The sequence below is a fragment of the Rattus norvegicus genome, chromosome 8 (genome assembly GCF_036323735.1).
Source record: "Rattus norvegicus strain BN/NHsdMcwi chromosome 8, GRCr8, whole genome shotgun sequence".
Classification (NCBI taxonomy): Eukaryota; Metazoa; Chordata; class Mammalia; order Rodentia; family Muridae; genus Rattus; species Rattus norvegicus.
Window position 1 is genome coordinate 31,286,225 of NC_086026.1, and position 24,245 is coordinate 31,310,469.

The window sequence follows — 24,245 nt, forward strand, 5'->3', positions numbered from 1 at the left end:
AAGCCTTGATAGGTTTGATCTCTTCCATTTTTTCCCTCTTTGGGGTTGGGGAAAACATTCTATTTTTAATAGGAAAAAGAAGGCACAAGCTCACTTTACTAATAGAGACATTAAGTCTCAAAATGAGAAGCAAAGCTGCATTTAAAATTCACAGCCTGATTGAAAGAAACCATTTCTGGTAAGATCTAGAACTCACAGTGGTAAGGGATGATGACCAACAGTTGGCTAAGAAAAACTTCGGAACTCCTGATTATAATGATCATATGTAATGTCTGCATCAATATTTACATAAGAGATCCAGGAGTCCGTATAAAGAACTAGTGGTTTTTATTTCCCCACCGGGCCTAAGGTCTCATGCAGCAAGGACACAACAAACCACAGAAGAGAGCTCAGACTCCCTGACTCCAAGTGCAGATGTGAAAATATTGAGCACATTAGCCAAGAGAGTAAAGTAAATGTCTAAGAAATGTCTTAGAAATCAAACCAAGTCAAAGAAACAATGAAGTGACTAAGTGACGATAGGAAAATAACAGAGCACAGCAGTCTGCACACCACACCGCAGACAGAAGGCTGGACTTTACAGAAAAGCACACAAAGCCAGCCTTCACATTTCAAATATGAATGTGTGTACAAACACTAGAGTAGGCAATGCATGATTACACTAGGCACGTTTTAAAGGCAGTGAATTCTATCCTCCTTTTAAAGTCTTAGCCTTATACAAATATTTCTAAACCAAACAGTAATACGAATTGATAATTTCTATATGTTAACTTCCTCTTCACTAGCAAAACACAATGCATGGTACTGTTTTAAGAATAAGTATACAACCAAAATAATATCCTTCTGAATATGTAGAGGAAACTTCCAAAACCTGATAAATCCAGGAGGAAAGTATAGAAAGCAAGTCTCTTTAAGATAGGACAAGTTACAAGGACAAATACAGGTACACACACACCCCTTCTCGGTTCACATAAAGTTATCTGTATGCATCTGACTTTAGAGCGTGGTGCATGAACAGAGGATCCAAGTTGCTGCTGATCTGAACGCTTCCTCCCTAAGGACTAGCTTTCGAGATATCAAAAAGCACCATGCAAGTTCCCAAGGGAGGAAAACAGCCAATGCTCTATTCAACTGTAACACCTCTGAACCAAAACAACGATGCCATGGCACAATGTCCCTAAGTGTAACAGCAGCACGCATATCTTGGTGGTAAACAACAGCTGATTGTTAGGGCCCAATCAACAAGGGGGAAGTCAAATCGGGTACTGGGAACCTAGCCAATTTCCCAGAGCTAGGGAAGTCACAAATCTTGAAGGAGAACCTATAGCTACTATTAATAAATCAGCATAAACCCTAACTATATTCTAAATATTTATTATTCTTATACCCATCCAATAATGCAGTCCTTACCACTCATCAAAGAAATGTTTCTTTGCAACAGATTGAAACCATTACAGAAAATCACAGCCAGTGACTGCAGATGCAGATAACAAGGACCATGTGGCTGGTGTCCAGCACCAACTGACACATGCATCTAAAATCCAGTTCCCTCACCTAAAGATCAGGGATCACAGGGGAAGACGGGACAGAAAGACCTAAGTCTTTAGTAATTTTCACAGAGCTTATTCCCTGGTAAAGCATTCTAATGTTAGGATAATGAAACCCCTTTGAATTGCAAACTGCCCGTGGGTATCAGAAGGCCTAGCTTATCATTTAACTTAAGTGAGTCAGAAACATGACTTATTCTCCATCATTTTTACAGCACTGTCAGACAACCAACTCTCCTCCCTTAAATGCAGAATTTACTCATTTTTCTAAATTAAATAGGAAATCAAAAGCAAACCAAAAGGATGAGTTGGGGTGGACAGACCTGCAGATACAGAAACCTCTGCTCTCTAACGAGTCAATGGGTCCCAGGGAATCTGAGATCCTATTCCCACCAATGGGCCTTTGGTTGTTGTCTATGCTGCAGATCTGAGACCTACAATTGACCAATACGACCGACCGACAAGGAATTGGCTGCAAGGCCAACCTCATCCAGGGAACTCAAGAACGACGCCCACAGGGGTAAAGTTCTCAACAATAACACTACTTGGGAGATTTTTGTAGACATCAAGAATGAGTGAGGAACAAAAAAAAAATCAAGATCTTCTAAAATCAAATTTTAACTAGTAGAACAAGAGGCGTGGTAAGGATTGAGTAGACAGCCATGATTGATTACTAAGCCTATGCAGAGCAAGAATGAGGGTAGGGCAGTCACATAATTATTTAATTATTATAAAATTACAAATCAAACATCACTTTTTATGAATTTCAAAAATCTTCCCAAATTAGAAATTCACGTAGGCTGCAAACTCTAAAAGTGACTGGTCAACTTGCACATGCGCTGTGCTCTAAGATCTGCTGAAACTGCAGTTGGTGAGCATTTAAACCACCTCCCTCCTTATCAGGCTGTGAGCCAAATACAAATCTTGCCAATGCTTTGGGGGCAGTTGTGTCAACAGATAGCTCTACATTAAGTTACAATTATAAATTGAGGTCCAAATACTCCTCTTGTGATGGCTCTCGTGCTACAAAACACACCTGACAAGCAGCCAATTCAGAAGAAGTCAAACAGGGGGAAAGACACAAACAAAGATGGACAACTTACCTGTTCCCTAAAGGGCCTGGTTTAGGTCTCAACCTCAAACAGAAGGCTGAGATGCCTATAAACTTATCAAAGTGGACTGTCCCAGGTTCTCCCGGCATCCCTCAGTCCCCACCCGTGGCAGGCTCCTCCAGGCTGGCACACCCTGAACTCTACAGCCCAGCTCTTCTTCCTTATATAACCCAGCCATTTTGGTTATTCACCTCTTTTTATCTTTTGGTCCCTTGGCCTCTTGGCCACTGCTCCTGGACCCTCTCCCTCGGTCTTCCTTCTCCCTCTGCACTCTCTTCAGATGGCCAGGTCCAGTCTCCTGGTCACGTCCACTCTGGAGTCTCCCGATGTCCCTGCCTCTGCCTGTATTTTCCCTTATGTCGGTAATAAAAATCTCAACCCCTTAGGAACAGTCATGTCCTCCTTTTATTTCTTTTTTTCACTTAATCATAATAGTGGTAAGAAAAGAAGTATTATTAAAGCACATTCCACAACTGTTGTAGAATGATGCATTCTCAAAATTAATTGTACTTTTAAAATATACTCTTCTGAAATGGTTCTTGACTGAATTATAAAAGATCACCCAAAGGAAACTGGCTTCTTCTTCAGGAGATTAAAGGTGTGTATCTAGAAGTGGATGAGACATTTACTAGGTCTGATCACTGGTAAATACTGGAATGAAGGAAAGTGACGGATTATCTCCTAGAAATGTCCTAATGGCAAATCACAGTTAATGGCAAAAGATGATCCAAAAAATAAATAAATTGAGAAACAAATACATAAATAATATAGCTTTGTAGTTTATGCAATGCAAATGTCATTAATTAAACTTACAAAAGACATTAATATATCTTTACACTCATAAGAGGTAGTAATACAATATAATATGATAAGGTTAAAATGCCCAGCTGTTCAGCAGCAACTGAGATAAACAGATAGAGAGATGATATAGTCAGACCGACAGATAGAGACAGACAGACAGAGAGACATAGATCGACAGAGACAGTGAGTTAGACAGACAGAAAGAAAGATGGAGATAGACAGAGAGAAAAGACAGATTAAATTTCAGTCTCTTTCAGTATCAATGTACTGTTATTGACAAAAAGAAATCACAAATAAAGAATACAGCCTTATACTTAAAAGACGTGAACTAAGTTCACTGCATGAAGTTTTAGTGCTTGGGAGCGCCTGATGTTCAGAGACTTCATGTTTAGAGCATCTTATTAATAACAAGGCATATTTAGGTGATTCTAAATATTCTTAAGAGTTAACCAGAGTCTATTTTAGAAAGGGAGAAATTGGTTTCAAACCCCCAAATTCCCATCCTTTCCCTGGCTTTGATGGGATTCCGGTAATTAACACAAGCACACCCTCACAGCTGCCTGCTTGGCTGGGTACAAGTTCTAGCCTGGAAATCAGCACAGGAGGGGGGCAGTGTTCCCTGGGCTTCACATTTCAGCTCTCCTCCTACAGCCCAACTACTAAGCTGCTTTCTTCCCATTCTTCATTCTGGTATCTCTCTACATATAATTCCTTTTCTTTACTTCTTCTGAAGAAAGAAACAAGGCAGAAGTCTGTCCTTGCACAAACTGCCGAGCTGTCCAGAACAGGCTGGGGGACTTCATGTGGTCTACCTGCTGCACGCTCACCAAAGGAAACACCACATAGCAATTAAACACATGCACTCAGAAGACACCAGGCTTGAGTTCAAATCTTGACCTTAAAAATTCCAGGAGCAACCTTGCATAAGGCACTAAGCACCTATGTGCTTTGGATCCCCTTTTGATTAAATATGACAGTCATAACACCATGGTCAGCCCCAAGTCTACTGTTAATGAGCCCATCTGCAGCAATGCACCCAACATAGTGTACGATGTTTGTGGTGTACGATGTTTGTGGTGTACGATGTTTGTGGTGTACGATGTTTGTGGTGTACGAAGCCAATTAACCTGACTGAACAGCACCTCTTCGCTGGAAACTTACCACTGTCTATTCCGGTCAGAACCTCTGTCCTATCACCACCTGACATTTCCAACTGAAGGTCCCATAAGCACCTGAAGAACAGTGTCTGGGGTACAGTCCTTGCTCTTCTCCATGAAACCTGTCCTGCTCCACAGCTACAGTCTTCCCTGTCTCCCCTAAAAAACACTCCCTCCTTTTTCCACACGCCAAGATCTATTCATCTCCAAGTTCTACCATTTCATCTCCAAAACCCATCTGTAGGCTATCCTTCCTACCATCTCCACAGCCATGCCCTCTATGCAGGACAACTCCTGTGGGCCCTGGCAGAGCCCCACCTGAGGGTGGTGCTAGAGGCCTCCACTGTCTTTGCGTTGTCTCAGCCTATTTTTCTAGCACAGAGTTCTCAAAATTAAAATGTAAACATGACCCTGTCTTGTTCAACACTCCTTAGGGGCTTCCCACTGCTACAGGAATAAACCCAGCTCCATTCTAGATCTGGTACACGGGCTGCCTTTCCTCCTTGAGAGGGTAACTGAGACCTGTCCCTCCCTTCCTACACGTCCTTGGGAGAGAGACGCACCCTGTCATCCTCTATACAGTTCCCACCAGCTTAGCCTTGAGACTGGTCCCACTGCTTCTTCACCACCTGGCAAAGGTCAAACACACAGCACCTTACACAGCTTTTCTTGGTTTTATTAACATGGACATTCCCTGGCTTTGGGATCTCATCTGTTCACTTTGCTTCACTTTCTCCAATGCAGAAGCCCTTCCTTTCCTCCAATGCCCTTCCTACGAAGTGAAACCACCAAGTCACACAGTCTTCTTACTTTCAGAATCTAAGTTCCATAGGAGTAGGCTTCTAGTTTCCTTGGCTATCTTTTCCCAGAATGCACCTGGCACATGGGGATTATAAAGAAACCACGCATACTATTTGGCATGCACTATCTCACTTATTCTTTTACTCTAATCAAAGTATTTACTATCCCCATCTTAAAAATAAACAATGATGGAAAACATTGGGGAAGAGTTCAAACAGCTTCTGAGTGTAGGAAAAGGCTTGCAATGTAGGTCAGCTCTGAAATACCAGGTGGCTTACACATACCACATCACATCACACAATACATCACACCATACACCACATCACACCACACCTCTGCTGGCTCATCCCAGGTCCCAGTGCCCAGCTAGACTCAACTCCCTGCCTCTATAGGCTTCCTCCCTATCCCTGGCTAGTCACAGGCTCTCGTAAGCCATGACTTTTGAAAGAGTAGTTTCGGTATGGTGGCTGCCTTCCCAGTTACACTGGCCAGTATCTGGTTGCCACCACTGGAGAAGTGCCACTAGGTAGCACCTGGGACGCTGTTAAACCCTGTGCAAGGCACACGACAGTGTCCCAGAACACAGAATAGTCCCACCCAAAACATCATGAAGCTCAAGGGGGTTGCAGCTGCCATAGGAACCAGGCCAGAAGTATAAAAGTGACATAACCTTTCTCTTAGTCACTGTTACTGCTGTGAGGAGACACCATGACCGTGACCATGACAATTCCTACAAAGGAAAGCATTCATCTGGAGCTGGCCTACAGCTTGAAAGGTGAGTCCATTATCACCATGACAAGAAGCATGGTAGCCCACAGATAGACAAGGTGCTGGAGAGAAAGCTGAGAGTTCTACATCTGGATCCACCATAGCAAGAAGAGATACTGGGCCTGATTTGAACTTTTGAAACCCCAAATCCCACCCTCAAGGTCATATTTCCTCCAATAAGGCCACACCTACTTCAACAAGGCCACTCCTCCTAATCCCTCTCAAGTAGTACCACTCCCTAATGATTCATGCCTCTTCCATGCATTTTCATTTAAATATGTGAGACCATGGGGGCCATTTTTACTCAAAGCACCCATTACAGCTTAACAATTTTTACAAACGGCATCTTACATTACAGTCCTGGACTGCTAGCTATTATGTGTATGTGTTCAGTACACATTTTTCTCACTTTCACCCTGAAACAGAGCCCTCTCCAACTACCAGAACTTTTCCTCTTTCTTTAATAAGGTGAAGGATACAGGTAGGTGTAAGAAAGATGAGGCTCCATCAGACAAGTGGCAACCGATAGCCCCCACTTTGAGGAAACAATGAAGATTATGGGAACTATAGCAACTGGACAGTTCTTGCATCTATTTCAACAAAGTGGGTAGAGCAGAGCAGAAAGCTCAGTGGGTAAAGGTGCCCTGCATGGAGCCAGAGAACCTGAGTCCTAGCCCAAACATCTACGCAGCAGGAAAGAACTGATACGATACCTGCATTTTATCCTGACATGCAAGCACTGCAATACACACACACACACACACACACATATATACACACATACACACACATACACATATACACATACACACACACATATATACACATACACACAGGCATACATACATATACATACATGTATACACACACATGAACATGCACATGTATGCACACACACAAACACATACACATGCACAAATATACACATACATACATGCATACATACATACACATACACACTTGCATATGCACACGCACGTGTAGGGGTGCACACACACACAATAAATAAGTGAAAAATAAAGAAAAGTTGGGGTCTACAGTGTCAGTAAATCTCAGCCATGAAAATTCCATTTCCTGGGGGTACTCATCTGCTTCCAAAAGGTCAGAGGTACAGGACTTACTTAACATGTATGAAGATGCCCAAAGTCAATCCCCAGCACCAAAAGCAAATAAGCATTTAAAACCCATCAGTGCACTCCCCCATTGCCATATTCACACTCCTAGATACACAATTAAGTGCTCTGATACGTGGGTCATTTTAAGGGTTCAGAGAGCCCCGGTGTAGCGCTCAGGTTAAGAACTGCTGGTCTCATCCAGATCTCTCATCTTACACACCCCTAAACCGAATGTTTAAAAAGCTAAATTCTTGGCTGAGAAGCCCAACAAGTTTGAAGCTAGCCCGGAAAGAGAGACATGAGGCTGTAGGGAAGCCCTAGTTTCATTTCTCTCGCTATTGTGAAATATCCTGACCGAAAGCAGCACAGGAGAGGGAACGCAGGCCCTCAGAACACAGGACAGTCCCACCCAAACATCGTGAAGCTCAAGGGGGCTGCAGTTGCCACAGGAACCAGGCCGGAAGTGACACATATAACCTTCTGTCTTAGTCACTGTTACTTGGCTTAAAACCCCAGGGAAGGCAGCTCAGAGCCTAAAGCACCACATTCAGAGAGGAGCTGGGAGTCAGAAGCATGTGGATTCATCTCCGCTTGCTTGTTCTCACCGGCTTCCTCTCTCTCACGGCCTACAGAGTAGAGTGGAACAGCAAACAATAGTCTGGGTCTTCTCCCATCAGTCCACAGTAAAGACAACCTCCTACTGGCCGAGCGCAGATATATAATTCCTACCACTCTCTTCCCAGGTAATTTAAAGCAGTGTCAAATTGACAGTTAAAATTAGCCAGCTCAGAGGGAAAGAAAAGGAACTTTCTGAAAGGGAGTCTGAGCTGGAACTTTGCTGGTGACTGTCCATCCTCCACCCGGGCCTTGACCCCAGGCCCAGGAGGTGGCTCCACAGACTGTTTCAGTAGCCTGCAAGGTCACTACAAGCAGGAGACCAGAGTGTGGGAAGGTTGGGTGGGCTCCCACAAGCACAGCAGCACCCCGCCTGACAGGGACAGTTCTCCAAGCCTTGCTCTTTCCTCTCCAGTACTACATTCCCACTGTTCATGGCCTTGCCAGCAATTAGGTTTCTAAACCCTGCCCTTACCTCTGAAGACAGCTCAATTATTCTAGCCTGAGCCCAGAAATCCATACGGACATGTGCTAGGATGGCCTTTCTATGGTTGGAACAGGCTGCAGGCAATGTGTATTGTTTACTGTGGTCAGGAAAGTTTGAAAAAACGTTTTCAAGGTTCTTCCTCCACCACTGCCTTCTGTTGCTGGAAGCAAGTGATTTAAAACTTCTAAAAATAAACATTTTGAACCTCTTTAATCGTCACCATTAAATAAGTAGTAATGTCACATGTAAGAAAAGCATATGTACTTACTAAAACAGGCAATGCTCATCACTGCAGAGCAATGGGAAGAGCCACCTTGATGGGTGACTTATCAGGACCAGCACACAGGAAGAAAACCTCTAACCAGTTCTAACATGTGCTGCTACAATGGCTCTTCAAGTCAGGAAGTTTATTATAAAGTACAAATAAAGCCATTTTGGGATAGCTTAAAATGTAGTTTTTAGAGTTGAGCAGCTACAAGTAATCCCAGCAACAAGTGGGTGGCAACGCCTCTCAACGTGGAGGACCAAAAGTTGTTTTAAAGGTCCACCCTGAAGTGCAACTCCTCCACACTGGGACGACGAAATCAGAGGAAACGAAGCAGCCTACAAACACAAGGGAATTGCTAGAACCACTTCAGGATCAGCGGCTTTCTGAGCTTTGACAACATGGTGGCACAAAGGATATCACTGTGGATACCGGTCTTGAGAGTACAGGGCCAGAGCTGAACCAAGGACACCAGGTCTGATCATTCAGCAGAGCCTTCTCTCCATGTTTTGTGTAGTCTCACAGCAGATGGTCAAGCAAGAAGACAAAGACTGTGGTATTCCTCCTAACGCCACACCCCTGTGACCTCTATCCAGGGTACACCTAAGACTATGATCTGCCACATTCACTCTACTTCCACTTGCAATGTCAAAAAGAGCAGATCAAGAGAAAAGCTACCCTGCTGCATTGAACAAAACAGTATTTCTGCAAGGGCACTACTAAATCCAAATATAAGACATCCAGTATAAGAAACCCCAAAGGACTGTACCATAAAACATGAAAAAGGTTGTATCCTTTAAAATCTATTATTATCTCTCCCTAAAATACTCAGGGTCATCCCTTACTTTACTACGGTTGATGTTTATACTAGCCATTCACGAAAACTGGAGATGTATTCTGTCGTGGGACCAGAAATCAGGGTTATGTGTTTGCTTTTACATAGGAACTGATGCTGTTGAGTGCTTTGGGCACAAACACGCATCACCCACAGGGTTTTTAGCTTTGCTCCTCCAGACATCCCTAGGTAAAGTAGGGCATGAGATAACTCCACATAACACAGGAGGAAAGGCCCTCAAAGTGAGACTTTAACCAAAATCAAGCACTCTGCACCAGGTCTGGGTGCCTTCGATCTCATCCACTGTACCACGCTGCCTCCCCAAGGTGAATTTAACCTGTACACTTGCCAGTTTCTCAAGCTATCCGCTGGAAGAAGGCATGATGAAAATTATGAATCTGCCAAATCTTGGCCCAAATATTAAAAAAAAAATTCTAGTAACAAGGCCAGCCTTCGTGAACCCACATACTGCCATGACTGGCTTTCAGTAACTATGTGGCTGCTGTAGAGGTTGTCCCCACAAGAAGGCTGATTTTGCTATAGTCTGTCTAAACCGCAAACTTCAAGCACCCCATGCTCTCAGAGGTCATTAAGCATTGGTGAAAAGATAGTAAGAAAATATCACTACATAATTCAACAGCTAAATCCCATAGTGAAAAAATATTACAGAATCTTTATGACGGGCTTGGAAAAATTAGGCCTATTAATCCAAACTTCTATAAACTTGCCTTATCCAACAAAGTTAATCGAGAACGAACCCAGAAGACGGTCCACACGTGATTGCTTCAACTTTATTTCTTTTAGGCTCACAGTTACATTTGGTGCATGGAAGAAGGTAGAGAGATGCCATCAGGCAAGGTTAAAGCTTAGGCATCCAAAACACGACAAAGCCTGCAAAGTGACAGAACCACGAAGTGCCACCCTCAGTGTTTGCGGCCAAGAAGGGAAAAGGCACGCTAAAATTTAATTATAAGTTTGGCAACTTTCTAAGACAGGAAACCTGAGTATTGCGAGCTCCAGGAATCGCTCACATCACCAAGCAAACCATTCTCCGAAGTAGCGGCTGAGGCAGGGGCAAAGAGTGGACTGTCGCTGCAGGCACAAGAGGGTCTCCTCCGCGCGGAGCAGCCCGCCCGCGGCCAGCCGAGCAGCTGTTGATCTCGGGGCCATGTTTTTAAAAGCCCGGGCGGCCAGCGGGGAGGAGGATGAGTGGAGCTGAGCCCCCGGAAGAAGCGAGGAGGAGTAGGGAGGAGGCAGGAGCGTCCCGGGAAAAGTCGGAGAGAGCTGTTAACAGGCTCACCTAGCAGCAGCGTGCTCCAGGTCCGGCCGCGCCCGCGCCGCAGGCCCAGCGCCCAGTGCAGCCCGGCCGCCAGGCGGCCCGCGAGGCCGTCCGGGGCGGGCGCAGCGGTCTCTGCGCGGGGCCCCTTCCTGCTTGCCGTGCTCCTGCGCCCCGGCGACGGCGGCGCGCGCTCCGGTCCCAGCTCCCTAGCGGCCACCTCGGATGCCCCGTTCAGTGGCGGCGGCGACGAGCGGGCCGGCCGGGGCGGCCTGGGAGCCGCGTCCCGGTGCTTGCTCCGCGCCTGCAGGACCATCTTGGCATAGTCGCGCCCGCTAGCTGCGCGCGCCCGGACCGCGGCCGGGATCCGCGGACTGGCGGTCGCTCACTCTGGCCGGCGAGGGCGGGCCGGGAGGCGGGAACAGCGCGGGCCGGGCGGCCGCTGCCTACTGCGGGGCGGCCGGGAGGCGGCGCCGGACTCCCGCGCCTCCGCCGTTGCCGCTCTCGGGTTGCCAGGGCAACAACGGAACGCCGCGGGGCGGAGGCGGGGACACACTTGAGAGTCTCGAGGCCCCGCCCCTCCAGCGCGCGTGCCCAGGCGCGCTCCAGCGGCCAAGCGCGCACGCGCGGCCTGCAAGCGGGGCGGGACCGGCGGCCTGGGGAGCGGCGTGGACGACCTCCCGGAAGCGGCCGTGCGCCCTCGGGAACGGGCGGTCGGGTTATGAGGTGGCCGTGGCGCGGGCTCGCGCGGAGCGGGAACCGGGTGGCCACGGGACGGCCCCGTGCGTGCGCCCCGGGGCTCTGTGCATTAGGCTTGTGCAGAAAACTAACGGGGTAAAGTGTGACCTCGCCACTCTAGACCAGCCAGCCAGCTTTCTGGTTCAAGGATGAGAAACAGGGACTGGACCGAGTATTCAAATGAGTGGCCGGTAGGTTGGAGCGGGAATGTAAACTGAAAGCCTGGGTGGGAACCCAAACTCAAGTCATAAATGAGAAGGGCCTGCCAGGGAAGGTTATCCACATGTTACTTTTACCTGATGTATCCTGAAAGTATGGAAAATGCTAAAAGATGCGACACTTGAAAACGAATTTTCTCATAGCAGAATGTAGGACTTAATGAAGAAGCCCAGGAAAAGAGAAGGAAAAGAAAGAAAGAATAGAATATATTCCAAGTTAACCTTCCTTGCCTCCAGCCCATCGCTATTTGCACAAAGCCGTGGAGAATTGCAGCAGACTTATTTCTTGGCTCCTGTCCAAATGAGCTTGTTCCAAGAAGTCTGGATGTTGGAAATCAAGGCACATCGTTCCACTTTTCTCCACTGTAATTACAGGGGTTTCAGGAGGCTCTGGCTTCTCTTGCTCACGACTTTATTAATATGAGCATTCATTAACTCAGGCACAAAGAACGGATTTTGTGAAAGGACTTACCGCTATATTGCGCTTTGTAAGTTTCCTGAGCTTGAATACTAAGTTATGTATTAAAAACAAGACACTTCTATAAAAAAGTGATTGACGGTTCCATACAGATGCTTGTACTGTGAAACAAGGTATCGGGTTGATACAGTGTTATATATGGGGTTGATACTAAATTTACAACCCACCAGATTGAAAGAAATTTACTTCCGTATCTGCCAAAGACATCAACCGTAATCTCATCACTAACATGCTTATTAATTAGAAGACACATGGGACTACAGTATTCGATTGCTTGTCCCTCAGATGTGGAGCGTCAAGGACTGCTTCCCAGTCAGTTTTTCCTGGGGAGTGCCAGCCACATTCCAGGGCAGGCCTCAGGCCCACCAGTATTTGGCCAATACACACAAAAAAGGAGAACTCTGTGTTTATGTTTTCGTGGAGTTTCTGTTTTACTTTGACATCTTATTGTTGTACTGAACTTTTGCTTGTTCTAGATTTCATCTTTGTGCTTTTGAGTGGTATTTTTTAAGAGAATTGAGGTGGGTAGGAAGATGAATGGTAGGGAGGTTCTGGGAGAAATTAGGGAGGGGAAATGATCAAAATATACTGTATGAAAAAATTAAAGTGTGTAAAAAGCGAAAAGAAAAAGTTTCCTCATGCTTCAAATTCTGTGAGGGAATTTGTGGTGGGGGAACGGGGGTGGAGGTGGGGAGGAACCACACGACATTTCTTTTGGTACAATTGTCAGATAATTGTATTGTTCAGTAAATGAATGGATGGGTGGTGTGTTTATAAAAAGATAAAGAGAGGGAGGATATGTTTTGGTGGATGTGGTAAGGTGTTGGGAAGAGGGTGCCTCGGCAGGGCCATACCGAGGCCTCCCTTTCCCAAGAAGGACCAGCCACACAAAGATATAGTATAGAATAGAGGCAGGGGAGGGGGGAGGGAGGGAGGGAGGAAAAGAGAGAGAGAGAGACAGAGAGAGAGAGAGAGAGAGAGAGAGAGAGAGAGAGAGAGAGAGAGAGAGCAGCTATGAGCTGCATGGAGAGATGGAGGGGGTGGAGCAAGGGGACAGAGCAGGAGCAGGAGGGAGAGCAAGAGAGTGAGAGAGGAGGGGGCAAGCAGCCTCTTTTATAGTGAGTCAGGCATACCTGCCTGTTGCCAGGTAACTGTGGGGTGGAGCTTAGACAAAATGCTAACAGGAAACAGCATAATCAAACAGTCACCCACAGTCACCCGTAACATGATGCCCCTAGCTCTTTCACGTTCTCCACATGGCCTGAGTTTCTGGAAGAAACCAAATCTCTCTTTCTTGTACTCATCTTTAACTGCAGCTTTGACCCAAGCTCAGAACATGGCTGAAAATGAGCACGGTTGACCTAGAAAAGGACTACTTAGGGGTGGGGTGGACCCAGTAGATCTTAGTTCCTCTCCTGTGATGCAATCCACAGAGAACAAACAGGCGAAGTGTGCGCTGTTGAGGGGGCGTTGCTTGGTTTGGGCTTTTTTTTTTTTTTTTTTTTTTTTAACTGATGATCTTGACAGGCATAGCTGCAATTGCAACACTTCAGGGTGAGGTAAAGCAAAAGGATATCACATTTGGGGACAGCCTGTGCTACACAGCAATATCTTATCCAAAAGCAAAAAATAGGGGGGGGGGTTGAAATCCCTGCTGCCCTGGTGCCTAGCATGATTCTCCCTGGGAATCTGAAAATGAAGTCTTTAGAGAATATGCCAGACTTGATTTAATCTTTAAAAACCTAAAAGAGCCAGAATACAGTTTATTCAGCTCTGTGTTCTTAGGCCAGTACCTGCACATACAGGTTGATATGAAGTAAAAAAACTGACAAACTAAAAGCTACATTTTATTAATAAAAAAAAAAAAGCAAACAAAAAACAAAACAAAACAAAAAAAAAACGAAACATGTTGAGCTGCAGAGATGGATCAGTGGTTAAGAGCACTGACTGCTCCTCCACAGTCCTGAGTTCAATTCCCAGCAACATGGTGGCTCACAACCATCTGTAATGGGATCTGATGCCTTCTTATGGTGTGTCTGGGGACAGTAACCATGTACTCATACAAATGAAATAAATAAATCTTAAAAGCAAAAAAATCGTGCATACTCACATGCATCACTACAAGGTTATAGTGAATTTAAATTAAGTATTGGCCATGAGCTCCTTCACTATGCTCTCTCTGCTTTTATGGTATACCAGAAAGATAATTCCTACTGTGACCCTTATAGAATACTAGTCTGAGAAACAATCTAAGCCAGGAACCAGAAAGAACTACTACTCAAGAAAGGTTCCAAGGCTGATCCCTGAACAAAACACCAATCCTCTTCTCACTATAAAACTATACTTTGCCCACTGAAATACAAGCTTTGTGTTGAAGTCACTTTGTGTGCAACTTTAAGGATAAGTGGCAGAGGATATAATAGAATGAAGATTAAAATTATAAAATCCTACATCAAGGCAAGTAATCCAGAAAGGCAAAACTTAGTAATATCAAATGAGTAATGAAGAAAGTAAGCAGAATCACGGGAGGCCATGCTAGGAGTTGGCCTCCTCTGTGTTACCATTTAAAGTTCTATTTTGGATCTTCCAAATGCCTTTTCTGTCCCCCACCCCACTGTTTTCCTATTCATAGGTAACAGACAAATGTGGAATCTCTGGTGCTAATTTTTATTCTCTGGAGCTAGATCATTTGAGCTCTATTTTAAAGAAGTGCCCTACAGTTAGTTCCAGATTCTGGTTTCCTGGCCCAACAGCTGCTTCTACCATGACAGGAACCAGAATAGTCCTGTCACTTCACTGAAACTTAAATTGGTACAAAAGATCTATCTATCTGTGTAGCAACTGGCTTCCAGCAAAGCTCCAGCATTAGCCTGTCATTGTTTTAACGTATCTCTTAAGTGGGGAGAAAATATATAAACTGCTACTTTGTTGCTTTTTATATTTTTTTATCTTGTGTCTTTCTTTATTCTGACCTTGTAACTTAAAGTATTCAGACCCCCGTGAGCCCCATGAGTGTTCCCCAGAGAGTTTATTATTAGGCTTAGTTATAGTACTCAGCCCGTCACTCTGGCAGAAGTGCATGTCTTTAAACTAAAGTATAATTCCAATTATCGAAGGCTTACTAAGTCCCAAATGCCTTAGCATATATTAGAGACATTAATAATTCATATGTCAAATCTCTTATCGTGGAAGAGCATAGGTCTAATTGGTGAGGCAAAATAAATGAAAGCAAAATACGCTCACATAACAAAATATATTATTTAGAACATAAGGACTAAATTCAAAAGACGTGATGGCTGGCATGATGGACGGGTTTTCAGAGGGAAGTAAAATGTAGACTAGGCATAGATTTTTTTGTGTGTAAATAGAAAGAAGGAATGCGGAGGAGTCACAGTAAGCAGGGAAAAGCAAATGTCTGAAGCCTGTATTTTGCAGATAGCATGTTTTAATAAGATCATCTGAAATCCTATTTGGAATGAAAGAAGGTGTAGAGGGATTTTAATCCAGCCAGGATACAGACAGGCTCTTGGTACACATCTTTAATCCCTAACAATGAAGGCAAGGTCAGTTTGTAGAAGGAAGCAGCCACATTTGAAAGTGATGTCTAATTGAGGGGCAGACAAAGTGATGAATCAGAGAAAGATTTGGCAGAATGAGTGAGAGATAGGGTACACCCAACTCACATGGGAATAGCAAGGGCAGAGAGACCACTTTAGAGCAGCAAGAGAGAAAAAAAATGGGTGGTAGGTGGTGGGTAGGTATGGTAGTTTTGCCAGGCCGGTCTTACAGACACAGGATGCAAAGAGAGAAAGCTAGACACAGATAAGGCAGAATGAGCCAGAGAACGAGGAGGAACCAGAACATTAGAACATAGCGCCGAAGTTAGTACGAGGCCAGGAGGAGCAATTTAGTCAGAAGCCAAGAGAAACTGGACCGAATCAGTCAACTGGGAAAATTAGATTGGACAGAGGTTAGAAACCTAGGCCTAGGTGCAGTTAGAAGAGAGAAGGAAACACTTTGGATTCAGCCTAAGCCATGTATTTGCACAGCTTGGGTACAGCTCTCATGACTTCTGAGGAAATAAGAGCAAAATTTGCAGACGGGACTGAATGTGAGTTACCTTATGAACGGGCTATGAAAAGTTCAGAATGCATAGCCCATGATATGACTTTCAGTGTGCTCCCACATCTGCCTGGGTCAGACAGCACCCAAAGGGCAGAGACCCATCCATATTGATAGTGGTCTTGGGACTAATGGAAGACAAGAATCCACCACCAGCTCCTTTGGATCAGAACTTGCTAGCATTTAGCATGCTTCCGTTAGCTCCTTACCAGAATCCCAAGCCTTCCTCTCACTTACCCCCAGACAAAGAGGAAAACTGGGACTCATTCTCACAAAATATATGGTCAGTCTTCTGTCACCAGTACACAGGCCTGTATCAGGTTGACCCTCTGTCCCTCAAAGGGTCACAGGTTAAGGGCTTGATTTCTCATATTGGTACTATTGGAAGTAGGGCTTGACTAAGGGGACATTGGCACTATAGAATTTAGTGTTCACTGACTGGGGTTTGGTCCAGTGTTATTGGTATTAATTTCTTCCTCTTTGTAATAGGAATGTCTATCCAGTGCTATTGTATGTTGGAAGTGTGTAACTTATTTTTTAAAAAGCTTACAGTTCACAGCTAAGAGTTTCCCTTAGATCTCAAAGGTGACTTTTTTTGGATTTTGAACAATACTGGATATTTTAATACTTTGGTGAAGGGCTACATACATTTTGCTTTGTGAGATGAACATGAAACTTTCAGGGACAGTTATATAATGTTATAATTCAGATTTTTAAATATCCCCACAAAAATTATGTGCATAATCCCTGCTAGTGACACTATTGAGGGAAAGTAAAGTCTTTAGGAAATGGGTCTGGTTATAGAAAATAAGTATTTAGGGGCAAAGTAGGACAGTATTTGGGAGACAGCAGAACCCCTACCCCCTCCTCTGTTTTCTGACGGACACGAAGTGGGCTGGTTCCTTTGCCCATGTGCTTCTACCAAGGTTTTCTCACCTTTAAGCAACTGAGCTAAAACTGGGCTGAAACTGTAAGCTAAAATAAAGTTCTCTTCTTTTAAGTTATCTTGTGTATTTCATCACAGCAATAGAAAATTGTACCAGGAAGAATATTGGGGAGGCTTCATGCAGCCATTCCGTGTCTCCTTTACTCAGCCTTGTGTTAGTCTTCCCAAGATCTCCAGTCTGTCCCCATCACATACAGTGCTTATCCATGATCTCCACCTAAAGCCTTCTATGGTGGGCTCATACATCCAACCACTGTACTTTCTTAGAGCTTCTTTCTGCCCCCATCTAAACCCTATATCTGTAGCACTTGTCCTTCATAATAGTCCTTCATTCCTCATTCATCATTTACTGTATCAAACCCTACCCTGTCTTCACAGTTCTGAGAAACAGGCTTCTCGTTTCCTTCTATTTCCTTCTCCATCCCTAATCCATCTTATCTACCCAGGTGTATGCTCTCTTCGTTTATCTCTTCACCACCCCCATCTGCCTTTGCCTTTGTATTGTACAATCCACGTTATCCAATCTGGTGCTTCCCGTCTCTTATTATGAATCATTGATAGGGCCACCATTGAACTCTGGCAGAATCCGACCTCCCTTCCCTGCCTGAATCAATCTCACCCACATAGCAAAATTTCACTGTTCAGCTCTGAGATTCGCAGCCATCTTGCTAAGAATTCCTAGGGAAATACCACAACCTAGAAGGTTAGGAAGCCCTATGGATCCTGAGTTCTATCACCAACAAGACCACCCTATTCTCCATTGCAGATGGAGGAAACATCTACTAATGTCTTATACTGGCACATGTCACCAACCCTCTCATTCCTAGAAGAGAGTTTCTCCTGCCCCATCAAGTCACTGAATACTTCTAGAAGGAGCTGTCATATCTTTCAGTGACTTACCTTTGGTTTCTTTCCCTTTCACAAAAGAGAGAAAGGCTCCTTCACATACCCAACATCTCTTCTGGTTGACAGGCTACACCATCCTATTATCTTGGTGTCTCACTCTATCCTTATTAACTATTTGCGTGGTTCATTCTTGATTCTTCTTGGTGATTTCAACAGTCACAAGTATGGTCAATTATCTGTTTTAAGTAGTGTCTCCCTTCAGAGCAGTATTTTAATAGTACCATCCTTCCGTCATCCATAGATATTCTCAGCAGAGTTCTTCTACCTGCTGTCCCTGGGTCCTTATCTTCCTCCTAGGCTCACAGAACCCTGGCATTTGCATATAATGTTCTACAGCTTTCCTCCTGCCACAGTCCTAATAACCTCCACATTATCAGCTTCATGGGTACACTAGATTTTTTTTTGTCTGCTTTTATTCTGTTCTCCTTTGAAAGTACCTCTTGTTTACAAGTACTCATGTTCCCCAGGATTTGAAAGCTTCCTCTTTTCTTTTTATTCCATTTTCCCCAGGCAATGTTCTGATGCTGGATTAGCAACATATGTTGAGAGTGAAGTGTGCTGCAGAGGGCAGCTGTTTGCTTCATGGCAGCCAGGTCATGGGAGAGAGAAGAACCACTCAGGCCTCCAGCCCGTGGGATCATGCTAACATATTCAGGATGTGTTTTTCCTCAAATAATCTTCCTGTATACACTGGCACAAAACACCCAGACATGTACCTCAGCCTCTTAGTGGATCCTAAATTTATTCACATTGACAATAAAGCTTAATAATCTTCTTCTTTGCTACACATATCTAAACCTGGGCCCTCAGTTCCCCTCCCTGGCATTCAGAGCCAAATACATCGCTGCCCACTAATACTTGTACTAGAATTTCCCCTGGTGCCTCAAATGCCCAAATCTCAACTCATGTTTTCTCTAGTGCCCTCATCTGATCAACTAAGCATTCTCCCAATACAAGAAGTCATTCTCCCTCCTTGTAATTCCTCAAACTTGATCAATCTATAATCCTAGGTATTTGGCTTATCAGCTCCTGTCATTTCTCTCCTGTAATCCATCAAAGCATCCAAACTTGCCCAAAGTGGTCTCCACATCATCTCTGAGTACCCATCAACCTTCCACATCACGATTCCTAGCAAGCAAGTTACTTCCTGGGCACAAAGTATACACTTTTGCTCTATTGTGTCCTTCCACTTAAATATACAGGCCAACAGTAATGCAACCAGCCAATCACGGACTGCAATGACTCAAACCATAAGCCGAAATGAATTTTTCTCTTGATAATCAAGGGCATTTGTTGTAATAAAAAGCTTATCAGTAATGCACAACGCATATCTGTTTCGTAAGCAAATCCAGGTCTTGTTTGGTTAAACTCTGAGACACATATCTAAACCTGATATGTGAGTAGGCCACAGACTGAGGAAAGTTCTCCCACCCAAAGCATTCACTGTTCATTTCAAACAGTCATTATTCTTAAATAATCTTACAGATATATTTTTAAATCAAGGTGCTTAGAGGTTTAGTTACTTTGCTTATTAAACAAGTGTCCAGATGACCTGACAAGGGACATTGTTTTTCTGTCAAGTAACTAAAGATGAAGGGCAGCTGCAGATGGACCCAATCAGTGTATATACCACTCAGGGAGGGAACACTTTGCTTTGCCTGCCATGAAGCTCTGACTAAGTTTTGTAGCAAACAACAGGTAAGGGGAGGATAGTGGGGAAGAGAACTGGTCTTTTCAGAAGAGAACTCACTGCATCCGTTCTACCTACTGACTTCTGTCCCTGACCTGTGGCCATCGTGCATTGAAGAATCAATACTACTTCAGAAGAGCCAAAGTGGAGTCATGTGCTACTGGCCTTGACCTTGCTTGTGGAGCAGTGAAAACCATAGTAGGTTCCCAGCAACCTTGGGAGGAATACTTTGTGTGACCTCTGAGCAGTCTTGAGAGGAACAGAACCCCCAATTCTACTGCTGTGAGTTAAGATGAAAATTCAGACGGGTGTGTGGGGGGGAGCAGTTTGTTCTGACAGTACAGTCAACAAAAGAAGCAGTCTCACTAAGCATGAGATTTTATCCTTGGTCCTGTAACTGCACATGCTACTGGCTTCCAGCCAGTCTTGAGGGTTATATGGGGGTGTTGGTGGGATGTCTGAGGACGAACACAGTAACTTAATGATACTTATAGGCCAGTGTCCTCCCTGACTCCGAACTTTCTTCAGTTCTCACTTGCTTCAAATGTGAAAGTCAGAGAAAATCAAGTTGAGCCTCTGGATTCTCCTGATTGGATGCCACAGTGGTCCAGTGTTGTGTCTTTACTCACAGCTGAATCTAAAACAATGTTACGGGCAAGCTGACACACACACACACACACACACACACACACACACACATACACACACACACATACACACACACACACACTGATCCGTGGTTCCCTTGAAACTCACACAGACCCAAGTTTGTTCTCTTTTCCTCTCTCCCCTGATGAAATAAACACAACCGGGTCTCTAAGAAGTTACCCATAGAGCACTTTCAGTATTTGCTTCAAAGCTGAACCTTTGATATTATTTTCTCCATGGGAGTCCGGTATACATGGAGAGACTCACTCAAGTATCCACTGTAAAAGAAGACCAGTCCTGGGGCGCACCCCAGTCACAGTCAGTGCAGACTCGCCCACTTCGGTGAAGCCCAGTCCGTCTGCAGAGGCTACATGGGGAGATGATGAAACTATTCCAAGAGCAAGAGGTCCAGTCTGCACGTCAGTTTGCCTCACTGAACACTATAGGGGAGCTGATGATTCCTTCCGCTGGCCATGTTTGCCAGCTGTGTGTGCTCTCAAAGCCCTGACTCGATAAGATCACTGGGAGAAAGAAGCCAGTGAGGTAAGAAGAACAGAGGACCCTGACTAGGACAACAAAGGCAGAGGGCACAGGCAGATAGAGAGGAGGAAGGGTCCCAACAAGCCAAGGAGCAGTTCACTGGAAACCGGAACAGAGGTGACACAGCTAGTGCCTCAAAGAAACCACCCTGCAGCCCCGTGACAAGCTGCCTGTTGAAATCAGGCTTTCTCACCTGTTTGTTCCAACTACAGTACAGTACCCATCACAGTAAAGGCACGTTTGCTCTTCCCACCCAAAACAGACTGAGCAGACAGCAGGGGGAGGGGAAAAGCTCACTGTTCCAAATGGTAACGCTCAAAGGCCAGCCATTCCCAGTGCAGGCATTCTTGTAGTCCTTGCCAAACACGAGCGTGTGTAATTCTCACGGCATTCTGCAAGGTGCATGTTGCCATGCCCAGTAATGTAGCATAAGGACACAGGGACTCTGAGTAACTCATTTGCGGTTACACAGCAGGTCAAGAGAAGACTCGAACAGGTTTGTACTACTCCGTCCTTATAGTACTAGAATTGCCGTTGAGGTACAGTATTCATGGAAGGCAGGCACTGTGATCTGTGATGTCTCTTAAAAACTCAAAATTGCTTCTTTGGAAAGGTGGCCGTCATTCCAATCGTAGGCTTTCAGAAGTTATGTACAGAGCAACAGAGTGTGGCATTTGGCAGGGATTAACTTGACTCCCCTTTAATTTATATATTTATAACTAAGCCCCTGGCAGACTGACATTCTATTGTTAGTAACAAATGACTTTTCCACTGCTCACAGCCCATGGAAGCACGCCAGTGTGTTGTGACACCCTCATGGCTAGGAAGCCACTGGCTCTGAAAATAAATGTGAATGGGGAGATATTTATATAACCAAGTTGGAAAGGTAGTTGGAAGGCAGAACAAGACATCAGCGGTGCGTGTCAGTCTTCCAGCCTTCCTGGAAACAGATTTTAAACAAAAAGTAGTTGAGGGTAAAGCCAAGGCCTGTGGTGCCGATGTGGATGCTGGGGAGGAGGGATAGGGGTTGCTAGGATGCCTGCAGAGATAAGCTTGGGGTATCTGGGGAGGACCCCAGGCTTCAGGATAAGGCCCAGATTTATTGTTGCTAAAGAGGTCAATTCTCCTCGACTGGGAATGTTCTTTGAAAGGTCACGTGACTCTTCATGAGGGAAGAAATCAGGGCTTCTCCAGGGACTCATGTGAGTGCTTCCTGAATACATTTGGTCCTCGGATGTACCACAGCAGTCACATGACTTTAGTGGCGTCATTTGGTGATACCCTGAAGGGAAGAAGGAAGGTCACAAATCTTGCCTTCCTATCCAGTCTCCAAAGCTTTGATAAAGTGGAATGGAGATTGGTCAGTCGCCCTGGGAAACCGAGATGGGCGCAAGTCGCCCTGGGAAGAGGGAACTCTGACTGCTCAGCTCTCAGTGCTTGTTTCCTCTGGTCTTCAGATTTCTTTCAGAAATCCACCCAAAATTATGGGTTTTTTTTTTTCATTTCAAGTGATAATGTCTGTGTGGAAATGCTAGGGCTTCAGCATTCAGTTCACATTCTTATATATCCACTTTCCCCCGGTCCTTTCTTACGTAGAATGCACTTGAAGATATTTCATTAAAAAGAAGAAATTATATGGGAGAAGTTTGTTTTCAAACATCAATGTAGCTCCTTTGGTTAGACTCCAAATGCTCACAATGAGCATAAGAGATACAAGTTCAACCAGCACATTAATTAATCATCTCAGCATTCTCAAGGCCTTGTTGGTTGGGAAATTCAATAGTTAAAAAAACAAACAAACAAACAACATTGATTTGTAACTTCAGGTCCCACTAGGGAATGGGCAGCACACTTGATTTTGAGGGTAAATAAGAAGAAAGCCTTGTCCTGCCCTAAAGTTTAGCTCAGCAACAAATTGTTGAAGACAGCAACCACCACAAATCCTAAGTGTCTGATGGACAGCACTGTTGTACTGGGGGAGCATTGAGTTTGGGCAAGCACTGGGCTCCAACTCAGAAAAGAGAAGTGGTGAGGCCAGCATGAGAGCAGGAGGGCGGGGTGCAGCGGGCTGTGAGAAGAGTGGGGAGAAAGAGGGAGGAGAAAGGAAGGACGGGGGTAGAATGTCCCTGACTTGATGAACTGTATGACAATTGAAAAGAGTATAGAACAACATGTTTACCTGTCTTATACAAATGCAATGGTTTCTGGTAACTATCCCAATGGCAACTAGCTTACTACCATTCTTGACTGAGCATAGCCTGCCCACCACTGAGATTGGGTGACAGATCTAAGAGCTTGATTTGGATCAAGGGCAAAGTCAGGCAAAAGCAAAGCTACTGACTGGCAATATTTCTGCCTCATTCAAGATGGCTTTATTGTGACAGTAAAGGGGGAAATACTATTTTTACGATCTGGATGATTATCTGTTCGCTAGTGCACTGTGAATGAGGAAGCTGTGAGTTTCGGGCTCAAAGCGATAGATAGGGCATAATACCAGTTGCGACTTAGTCTTCCTCCATCTTCTGTGTGGGCAGCATGGCAGTGTTCACCAGGCGAATCCCTCTGCCTCATCGGCTCAGCTATACCTCCACCCTCCACAGATCTATCACAAGTTGTCTGTTTGACTTAACGTAGGAGAAACTTAGATCCACTGGACTCTCTAACAGCCTATGTATCCTTTGATTATGAGGTTGTTTGGCTTGTCTCCTGGGTTCCTGGCAGCACTTCTCTCTGGCCCCCAGAAATGCATGCTGGAAGAAGCATGGAGACCAGCCTCCTAATCAAAGAGCAGCTAATCACAAATGAAATTGACAATTCCACCTGAGACAAGCACTTTTGGATCCCGTTGGTCACCATGCTAGAAAGTCCACAAAGAGAGACACTCCCTGTGGTAAGGAGAGGTGCTAGAGACCTTCAATGTACCAACCCCAGATGTGTTCTTCTTCCCAGCCCAAGCTCTGGACATTACAAATGGAAAAGTCCCCAAGAGAAGCCTAGTTCTAGACACTCATCAGCAAAACACCAAAACCTCCTGGCTAACTGTGCCAATTCACAAAGCAGTGTAAGTTGATAAATTCTTGCTTTTAAACCCGAGTCATTCTCTATGCTGTTGGCCTCTATGCTGTTGGCTATAAGAAAGTGACTTCCAGGATCACTCAGGAATTTTTTTTTTTTTAGCTG

At 44.8% G+C, this 24,245-nt stretch overlaps 1 protein-coding gene across 3 annotated transcripts in view; it reads right to left on the reverse strand.

Moving 5' to 3' along the window:
- The window catches only part of Dpy19l1 (dpy-19 like C-mannosyltransferase 1), an 88,461-nt gene extending 77,200 nt beyond the window's left edge, over positions 1 to 11,261 (reverse strand). The window contains exon 1 of one of the 3 annotated variants that reach the window (XM_039081362.2): positions 10,804 to 11,261. In XM_039081362.2, coding sequence (XP_038937290.1) covers positions 10,804 to 11,095 — 292 coding nt within the window. In that variant the 5' untranslated portion in view covers positions 11,096 to 11,261. The remainder of the gene's footprint in view (positions 1 to 10,803) is intronic. The other 2 variants (NM_001191791.1, XM_039081363.2) reach the window with 2 other exon arrangements.
- Between the last annotated feature and the right edge of the window lie 12,984 nt (positions 11,262 to 24,245).